The following is a 10,656-nucleotide window of genomic DNA, read 5'->3' as shown; positions in this document are numbered from 1 at the left end:
GAATCTCTTGACCAGACACTAGAAGAACCTGACCCTGTATTTTTCCTCTTCAGTCTTTGCAAGCTCCATGTTTGTAGTAATTTAAAACACAAAACTAGCCAGGCGGTGGTGGCACACGCCTTTAATCCCAGCACTTGGGAGGCAGAGCTAGGCGGATCTCTGTGAGTTAGAGGCCAGCCTGGGCTACCAAGTGAGTTCCAGGAAAGGTGCAAAGCTACACAGAGAAACCCTGTCTCGAAAAACCAAAAAAAAAAAAACCCCACAAAACTGGTGAAAACAAGAATCTACTTGATCCTGTTTTGTGACTTGCTTTTGAGTATAAACTAGCATGTTGTTTAAGGTTTCGCCCCTCCCATTAATTTAGAATATAATGCCACCACACACACCAAATGATGGTACAATGTGTCAGCATTGCCCTTATTTGAAAACTATTTCACAGTTAATTATTAGTCATCATGGGTTTAAAGAGGATCATAGATTTGCACTTCTTACCCAACAAGTTCAAGACTTCCTAAGGAGCATGAACACAGTTTTAATTCTGCTCCACTAATGTCTTGAGTCTCAGAGTGACCAGTTTGCTCAAAATTAAAGACTACCAAACATGTGATCCAATGTCATTATTAACACGCCTTAGAAAAATTCTTTGATAGTGAGTTATTTCTTATATTTACAATACTCTCATCTCCATATGAGGAGAAAGCTACTGATTCACACCATTGGGAAGTAATTCAAGATACACTGATATGGAAAGTACTGATTTTCAACAGCATACAGATGGTTCTAGATGGAACCACACAAAACTTGAAGAGAACGAAGCTTATACATGGGGACAGAATGTTTTTCTGGGGTTTTTGAACACATTTGACTATCCCTAATGACTACCAGTGTGACCCTGTGATTTCTGCTTTGAGACATCAGCAGCTGCAGCAGAGAACACTAGAACAGCTCAACATCGAGCATCTCTCTGCCATCAGCTACATGTGCTGTGGTCCTGAGGTTGCTCAGCCTCTTGTCTCCATCCTTCTCACCAAACATGAGAAGAATCTGACCATGAGCCCAGGAAGACACCATTTCTGTTATTAACCAGATGATCTGTAATTTACTTCAAAAGCCCTGAATCTTAAAAAACATCTTTCACGTTCTGGCTATAACAAACAATGCTGATATAAACATAGCTGAGCAAATGCCCTTGTGGTATGATTGAGCATACCTTGGGTATATGCCCAGAGTGCTACAGCTGGGTCTTGGGGGAGATGGATTCCCAATTTTCTAAGGAAGTGCCATATTGATTTCCAAAGTGGCTGTACAAGCTTGCATTCCCACCAGCAGTGGAGCAGTTTGTTATAGCCAGAACCTGGAAACAACCTAGGTGCCCTTCAACTGAAGAATGGATAAAGAAAATATGGTACATATACACAATGGAGTACTACTCAGCAGAGAAAAACAATGACATCATGAGGTTTGCAGGCAAATGGATGGATCTAGAAAAAAAATCATCCTGAGTGAGGTAACCCAGACTCAGAAGGACAAACATGGTATGTACTCACTCATAGGAGGATACTAGATGTAAAACAAAGATGACTATACTGCTACACAACTCCAGGGAGGCTACCTAGAAAACGGGACCCTAGGAAAGACACAGGGATCACCCAATGACAGAGAAATGGATGAGATCTACATGAACAACCTGGATGACAGTGGGAGTAATGAAGGGCAAGATTTGAGGGAAAGAAAGCTTAGGGGAGCAGGAGATCCCAGCTGGATCAAGAACAGAAAGGGAGAACAAGGAATAACAGACAATGATAAATGAAGACCACATGAGAACAGGAATAGGCAGAGTGCTTGAGAGGTCTCCTTAAATCCACAATGATACATCCTCTGTAGACTGCTGGCAATGGTCGAGAGAAAGCCTGATCTGACCTACTCTGGTGATCAGATGGCCAAACACCCTACCAGTCGAGCTGGAACTCTCATCCAATAACTGATGGAAGTGGATGCAGAGATCCTCAGCCAGGCCCCAGGTGGAGCTCCAGGAGTCCAATCATCGAGAAAGAGGAGGGACTGTAAGAGTGTGAATTTTTGAGCCCAAGATTGGAAAAAGCACAGGGACAAATAGCCAAACGAATGGAAGCACATGAATTATGAACCAAAGGCTGTGGAGCCCCCAGCTGGATCAGGCCCTCTGGATAAGTGAGACAATTGAATAGCTTGAACTGTTTGGGAGGCACCCAGGCTGTGGGACCGGGACCTGTCCTTAGTGCATGAGCTGGCTGTTTGGAACCTTGGGCTTACACAGGGACACTTTGCTTTAAAAAAAAAAAAATCTTTCAGAAAAGAGGCTTTCCTGAGGTACTGAAGTACTGTCCTCATGAACCACTGGAAACAAACATACTTTCAGGAGAAACTGGATCATGATTCCAATGAAATCACATGTGAAAGAATTTCCTGGAAAACTTAGTAATATTAACTAGACTTGGGATATCTTAGACCATTTTTACAGATGTAGAGACATTGTCTATGTCATTTACCACTAACTGCTTGTGTATATCACAAAGTCTTTGGCACATGCTGCTCAAGTGGAAACGAGTTAAGCTTTGTCTCCCGATCCTGCCAGGTCCTGCCAGGAGTCCTCTAAACCTTGAACTGAAGGCAAGTCTTTGCCTGTGTGACCTGGGAAGCAGCAGCTAGCTGTGAGCTCACATGCCTGCTTTGGTGAGTCAGGTCTGCTAGCTGGCCCTCCAGATGCAGCTTTATCTACTGTATATGCTGCATCTGAGATTCAGGGAGCAGGCTGAAGGGGCAGCCCTTCTCATTTTTAAAAGCCTCACTAGCTTGCCTTCTTGGCAATAAAATGTTCTAGTTTAACCAAATACCCTCTCCTGAAGCTCTCAGCCCCATGTTCATGTGTGATGACTGAAGATAGCAATTAAGAATTTTAAGTCCCCATGATATGGTAATTTTGTATCACATATAATTGATACGTCCAGTCCCCTGCCTAGCCCACATTGTCAAGGAAAAAAGTGGGGAAAATACTATGTTCTTGGAGAAGGGTTAGGTATGTCCAGCCTAGCAATGACTGGAGACAAGGAATATTACACCAAGTATCTCCAGTAAGAAATATTCAGGGCTGATCTACATGTCCCCTTACCAAATCTAACAAGGAGGCCATGACAGCTAAGTGCAACATCAGTCAACTATGATATTTTTAGAATTGCTGGCATGTCGTGACAACCCTAGCTTGTCAGAGGTTTTTGTGATCACTCCCATTAATGGCTTGGAAGCTGTAGCTTCCAAGCTCCAGGCACTATCAAACTAAACCTAGAAGGATCTGGATCAGCCTCCCAGACACCTTTGCTTGGTGAGCATCTCAGGGTCACCCATCGCAGCCTCTAAATTCTGTATTTTCCATGCTATGGTATCCACAGTAGTTTTGTCAATATGTTTGCTATATCATTGACTGCAAAACACCATTGTTTAAAGATGAACTATTGTATTATTTTAAATACCACTAAAAAGATAGAGAACAACTATAAAATGCCAGCAATTATTAGGGAATCCTAATTTCACAGATATTAAGTCATGAGAAAAATAAAACTGTGTCTTAGAATCTGTGAAATTCAGACATTTATATTGAGATTAAAAACAAACTCCCAGTGTTGGTTACTTCACTCATTGTTGTGACTAAATTCCTGCCAAAAAGCAGCCTAAGGGAAGATGGGGTTATTTTAAATCAGAGCCTAAAGCAGTACAGACCAGAAACTGGAGTGATGGCCTGGCCTCGAAGAGCACTGGCTACTCTTGCAGAGGACCTGGGTGTGAGCCACCTGCATGGTGGCTCACAACTCTGTAACTCCAATTCCAGGGGATAGGATGTCTCTGGACCTCTGTGTGCATTGCATGGATAGGATACACTTATATCCATGGAACAGGCAAAACTTTCGTACACATAAAATTAGTGTATATTATATAATACCTAGTATAAAATATAATTGTGATATTATATATAATGTATGTATGTATGTATGTATGTATGTATGTATGTATGTATGTATAAGAAAAAGGAGTACCCCTTTTTCTGTTTCTTAATTAACCACCAAGCTCTTCCTGGAAAAGCTTAAGCATTCTCAGCTTTCCAACCTGCGATCTCTGGGCATCTGTTTTATCTTGTCCTTCCATGTTACTATATAAGGCAGACATCCTCTGGTAGGAAGGTTTTTAGAAGGAGCCAAGAAGCAGAAATTTGGGAATGGCATCACACCAAAACAACAGCTTTACGGCTCCTCTCTGTCACTCATAAAGGACTCCCTTCTCTTGGCTCTCTGGCTGCCTTTGCTACTTTGAAAGTGATAAATCTGCAATATTGCTTTCTCCTGATTCCTGACAGTCCTCTTGCAGCAGTCCAGGTGGTGCTTAGCAGCAGGTCCTCCACCGGAGGAGGGCTTGCTGGTCTCTCCTCCTCTCAGTCCTCCAGAGCCAAAACCACAACTCAGCTCAGGCAGGCTGCTGACTTCTGTACTGTACTGAAAAGTCTCTACAACCAAGCTCTTTGTTTCCCACATGTCTACTATCGGCCAAGGACTTTACAAATTCAGCTGAGCTGAATCCATCTCAGATTTCTCCAAAGGAAGTTTTGCTTATATCAGGACTCCAAATGAGTCACTCAAGTTTCATTTGAAAACCTACATTTAAGTGAGGTGCAAATCCAGAATTCCCTTGAAGTCTCTGATTTGCTTCCTAAGTTCTTGAAAATGTATTTATCTAATCCACAATACAGTATTTTCTAAAGTGGTGTATGTAGGACACATTTCCTAAGTTTAAATCTAGTCACAGCAGCCTAGATGTTCTCAAGATTGCGATTGCTTCTGTATGATAAACCTGGGAAAGAAGGAAACAGGTCTGCTAGCCATCTTACTGGCTTTGTGATAGTCATGGAGTCTCTCTTCTCAGATAAGAATGAGTGCTTCAGTCCAGAGGTTCCACTCTAAAGTGAAAATGCCTGCTCCTAATGTGACGCTATGGGCACTGTCTATACTTGTCACCTGTTGATATTACCCCACTAAATCACTTAGCAATTAATAGTCCATACCCGGCTCCTAAGTCAGTCTTCGGGCCTGTTTCACTGAATCTTCCAGTTTTATTAAAAATAAAGTTACTGTCACTTCTGGCCTGATGGTATATGCCTGAGGCAGGGGGATCACAAGTTCTGGGGAAGCCTGAACATCATAACAAAGCTCTAGCAAAACTCTCTAAAACAACAATAATACTCTATCCAATAAAGAGTTTGCTTTTTCTCAAATATTTATCACTCATGTATTTTTGTACCTAGGAGGCCTGGAAATGTCCTATTATGGCTGAATACTAGAGCAATGCTTAGCTGGTGTTAAAAAAAGATAGAAGTGCCCAATTTTGTTTAAAATAAATTATTTATGCCACTAATATACAAATAATGTGAACTGGAAACATATACAACTCTTGTGAACATAACAAGCCCCTTTTGAAAGTAGACAGCAGGATTAAACATCACTTTATAAAACATCGGGTGTGACGGTTTCATTTTGTTCCAAGATATTTTACGTTATTTTTTCCCTGTGACTCTGGAGTTTGTCAACATGCCATCATATTTGGTGATTACACAATGGTGATTTCATGCCTCTGGCTTTGTCTAAAGGGGCTAGACAGAGCATCAAAATCAATTTCTTCCCCATCTTTGGGGGAAGAGACAAAGGGAAATTGAATGCAAAGTCTGCATCCAGAGCGTATTAGCATCATAACTCAGCAATCTGTCACGCTCAAGGTGAGCCCCAGGTGCAGACAAGTGCTGGCTCTGGACTGTGACACCCAGCCAACACTTCAGTTAAAAACAAAATCACTTGCCTTCCTCTGTTACCAACCCTGTTCCAAATGCATGTCACCTGAGACTGTCTCTTCTAACAGAGGTTCTCACAGGCAGGACTATCCTAGGCAAAATCCTGAAGTAGGTGGTGGCAACTTCACTAAATTCTGCCCCACCTCCCTCGCCCAAGGCACTCGTCCTGCAGCAGTCCACTGTTCCAGTTGTATTCTTCTGACTCCTGTGTAGCAGGGCAAGGGAGATTGTCCCTTGAATTACTGCTTTAGTGTGTGTCTGTCATACAGGACACGCACACGCACATGCACACGCATGCATGCACCATAGCTTAGGATGCTTAGTAAACATCCTCTATGGAGATACCCTGGGCACCTCTACTGACTTGTAAGAAACATCTCAACTGTTTTGCACACCTCATGTCAGATTATGGATTCTCTCCCATCATGCCACTTCTGATCAACTGTGACATCATGCTTTAGTTCCTCATTCCCAGCTAAATAACAACATAAAAATTATCACTTGTGGAAATTATATGAGAAATGCAGCAGACTGCACTATATGTCAGAGCCCTCGTAGCATGGCACAGTTACTTTTAGTTATATGTTAAAAATCCAAAGAATCTGACTGGGAAACTGGCTTAAACCATGCGGAAAAGGAAAAAAAGTCAAAACACAAAGGCTCTTTTGTTTCTTTAATTTTTTTTAAAATGCTTTTCTTCTACCTTGAGACATCCTGGAAGCTCAGTTCATTTATATTTCCTATCTCTTTATTTTAAAGTAATTATGGGTTCATGTTAAGTTATAAAAACTTTGCAGGAGTTCCTATATATACCCAGTTTTCCCATTGTTTACAATATTTTTTTAATTATGGCAGGTTATCAAAAAAAGAAAATTCATACTGATAGGGCTCAGTAATTTTAAAATACTAACAAAAATATCACCCTAAAGATAACCTGAGCTATTTTAAATTCCTTCCTACATTTTTTTTTCTATTTACAAGTGCCAACTACACAGAGGGTCCCAAGGTTGTCTGTCTACACAGCACAGAGAAGGCTCTCCCACCTTGGGAGAGATGGTAGCCAGACTTCACTAGAGCCCCAAGCCAATCTCAAAACAGAAGAGCTATAAGGATCCCATATCAGAAGGTATGGGTATAAGGTCTCAGATTTCAGGATTCAAGAGAGACACTGAGATGGACTTTTTGACTAAGGGACTTACTGGGAGAGTTACTAATGACATAGATAGACAGCTATGTGACAGAGTTCTGAGTCAGATGGGAGGGTCTCCTTTTACAGGTATCAGGTAGTGTGCTATACCATCTAATTGACAAATAGTTCATAGTCATGTTGTCTACGATTTCCATGTAGCAGGGTAAGTGGGGAGATTTGGGTGTCCATGATACAGGATGTCCCCATGTGCCTCCTGATAGCTAAGGGTTCTTGGTAAACTTCCCTTGTGGAAGACAGATTACAGATTCACAATCACAGGGTAGTGCCTTCCTTTGCTCTTATAGCAGCCAAGGGTCTTGAGAGAAAGAGGCCTGGGTAGCCTTTAGCCCAATGCTAACAATATGTTTGTGACCTTGAGTGAGCCACTGACCTCAACAAGCTTCAGTGTCTTCATGGATGGAACAGAGCAAAGATTGCTTCTGCCTACTTCAGAGAGTTGTCATGAGGATCAAAGTTGGTGGCGGAGGAAGGGACAAAGAAGGCTATAGAGTGACCACAGTGAAGTGTATTTGCCTTTCTGAAACTACTACCAATTATACAAGTGTCACATTTTTCGTTTTTGAAGATAGCCTTATACTTAAAAACAGAATAAGATTGCTTCTTCATTAGCCACATGCCCTAGAAATGTAAAAAAAAAAAAAAACAAAAAACACCTAATGTTTTGGCACTATAATAAAAATGTTGAGATATAAAAAAAATGTTTTTTCTATTCTTTCACCCTTCTACACAGGCCGGCATGGCTCTGACCTATGATCCCACAGCTGCCATACAGAATGGGTAAGTAGACCCAATTTTCTCTGTTTTTTATTTTTTTCTAAGCAGTTTCTGGGCTCTGAATGTCTGCCAAAGAAAAATGACCAGATATGGTTTCCTTTTGTGTATAGTTTGCTAGCCAAACATTTCCTGCCATTGGCTCTTCTCACAAGTGCTTCTAATGGCTGTGTCTACAGGTCTAAGCCTTTCTTTTAGCTCATCTCTTCCAGTCCTCTTGAAGCTCAAAACTGATGTGAGAGGAAGACCCAGGCATGGAGGGAGCATCAGTAGCATGGGTCTGGGAGAGTCACCTGGGTCTCCAGGACTTGTGTTGCACAGCTGTCTCCATGGAGGTCAATCTTAAGTAATGCCTAGTGTTTGGCCAGGTTCATTTCTGCAATAGAGTTAGGAACATGGTCACACTGGTTCAGGCCATTGTATCTTCTCTCTTCATTTTAACCTGTGTCTAGACATGTGTAGCCTCTTACTTAGCTTCCAATCGTACCTCACAAATCCAAGAGAGTTAAACCATGTGGTGTAGCCTCTCTAAAACTGTTCTGTAATTTGGTTGTATTATATACAAGTATGGAGGCCAGAGGACGATTTGTGTGAGTTAATCCTGTCCTACTACCATGTGGGTCCCCAGGATCAAATTCTGGTCCACAGACTTGGCAACAAGTACCTTTACCTGCTGAGCCACCTTGCCAGCCCTGTTATGGTTTTGCTTGTTTGATTGTTTTGGGACAAGCTCTTGCTGTGTAGTTTAGGCTGGCTTCAAACTTAAAATTATTCTGCCTCAATGATAACAAGTGTGAGCCATCATGTTTTTGCAGATGGACACTGTGGCTAATATATCACTCTCTTTGATTGACTTTGGCTGACTTGCCCTTGGCCCTGTGTATTGCAGTTTGTCTCTTTTCCATACCATGATTAGAGTGGGGACAGTGACTTTGACCTGTCTGATTTTGGGTTATGGAGTTCATATTGTTAGAAATAGAAAGAACATAGTTATTTTATAATAATTGTACATTAGTAGTTTAATCACAGTTGTGATCATTGCTGTTTATATCAATAAATAAATATATGTAAGAGTGAAATTTAGATGTTGTATCAGCTTACTCAGAAACTGTTGAATGGGTAACTTCAAAATTATAGGTGTCATCCACGTGATGACAGAGTTGTTATCCCAAGATGGCACTAATACTAATTTCAAAATACTAATTTCATACTGCTTTCCCCTACTGCTCCATTGCTCACAAAGCTGCTGTAGAGTGCTTTGATTCTAGACTACAGCCCAGAGCTTACACCTGACAGCAGAAGTAGTTTGTTTCATACACCGATTCTGTGTCATCTATATGAGAGTTATGTTCCCTGTTTTCAAATAATAAATCTTTATGTCTGTCAGAGGTGGAGCTATGAATCAAACACTACATTTAGGAGAGTGTAACATCTCCCCAATTCTATCTGGGACAAAAAGCACAGCACTGCCAGACATGGTGGCCATGCCTTTAATCCCAGTACTCAGCAGGCAGAGGCAGGCATATCTCTGAGTTCAAGGCCAGCCTGGTCTACAGAGTGAGTTCCAGGCCAGCTGAAGCTACACAGAAAAACCCTGTCTTGATAAACCATAAAGAAGACAGAGGAGGAGAAGGAAGGAAGGAAGGAAGGGAGGGAGGGAGGGAGGGAGGGAGGGAGGGAGGGAGGGAGGATGGGAGGGAGGAAGGAAGGAAGGAAGGAAGGAAGGAAAGTAGGAAGGAAGGAAGGAAGGCAGAGACCTAGCTTCTTAATAGCAGGCATCAGGGAGATACTTTCTGAGAACATGGGCTCCCTGAAGAGAGCAGTCTGCAGAGATGGCTACCAACCATTTTAAAAGAGCAGAAGTTTCTCATGGAGGAGCTCTGCAGGTGCAGAAAGTTATGCTGAAGCAAATTTGAAAATTTAAAACTTGCCTTTTCATTATGGTATGACCTAAATAATGAAGAAGTCCTTGAAGCAGGAAGATCTAGTAAGTGGGATAAATCACTGAAGAGAGATTAAAATAGCCTAGGCGTAGGGAGAGAACTTAGTCAGTAAAATTCTGGCCATGTTAGTATAAGGACCTTAGTTCAAGTACCAAAACCAATATTAAGGAAAAGCTGGGCACAGTAAAATGTAACTGTAACCTTGGTGCTGGGGAAATAGAAGACAGACAGATCTCTGGGGCTCAGTGGCCATCCTAGCTTGGATGGCTGCTTCCAGACCAGTGAGAGACTCTATTGTAAAAAATACAGTGGATACTATCCTGAGAAATGACACTTGAGGTTAATCTCTGACCTTCACATGTACATACTCAAGCAAGCCAACCTGCATACATGTGTGCATCAGCACTCACAACATACACATACACACACATAAAATGAACATTAAAATATCCTAGTGATAAAAACATAAGAATTTGTTCTAGGAAGCTTGATACATAAATGGAAGAGGGAAACAGAAACAGACTATCTGAAGAAACTGTCCATCTAGCAATTCCATGTGGGTCCTCCACTGAGAACTGACAGCATGCTGAAAAGCCACATCCCAGGCTTTCTTTCCTGCTGCTCTCTATTGGACTGATAGAAGTGGATTAGAACCTTGCCCTCAGTGCAGAACCTTCACGGAACCCCTCCTTGTTCACGTGCTCTTTTCTCTCAGAGTTTGGTGTTTTCACACTGTCCCTTCCTTTTGCTGGGTCTCATCCATTGTCATTCTTTTGAAACTCAAGCCTTTATATTCTGCATCCAAGTTCATGGCCAGCTGTGGGCTTTGTCATTAGTATTTCTGGCTGCTGCTTCTTAGGTATTAT

The 10,656-nt window shown here is 41.8% G+C and overlaps 1 protein-coding gene across 7 annotated transcripts in view; it reads left to right on the top strand.

Moving 5' to 3' along the window:
• Nucleotides 1–10,656, top strand: part of Rbms3 (RNA binding motif single stranded interacting protein 3) — a 1,348,289-nt gene that overhangs the window by 1,226,949 nt on the left and 110,684 nt on the right. For all 7 annotated transcript variants that reach the window (XM_036192502.1, XM_036192498.1, XM_036192497.1 and 4 more), the window contains one exon: nucleotides 7,807–7,853. In XM_036192502.1, the coding sequence (XP_036048395.1) occupies nucleotides 7,807–7,853 (47 nt within the window). The remainder of the gene's footprint in view (nucleotides 1–7,806; nucleotides 7,854–10,656) is intronic.

The sequence above is a fragment of the Onychomys torridus genome, chromosome 7 (assembly GCF_903995425.1).
Source record: "Onychomys torridus chromosome 7, mOncTor1.1, whole genome shotgun sequence".
In the NCBI taxonomy this organism is placed as follows: Eukaryota; Metazoa; Chordata; class Mammalia; order Rodentia; family Cricetidae; genus Onychomys; species Onychomys torridus.
This window is presented reverse-complemented; position numbering and strand designations above follow the sequence as displayed.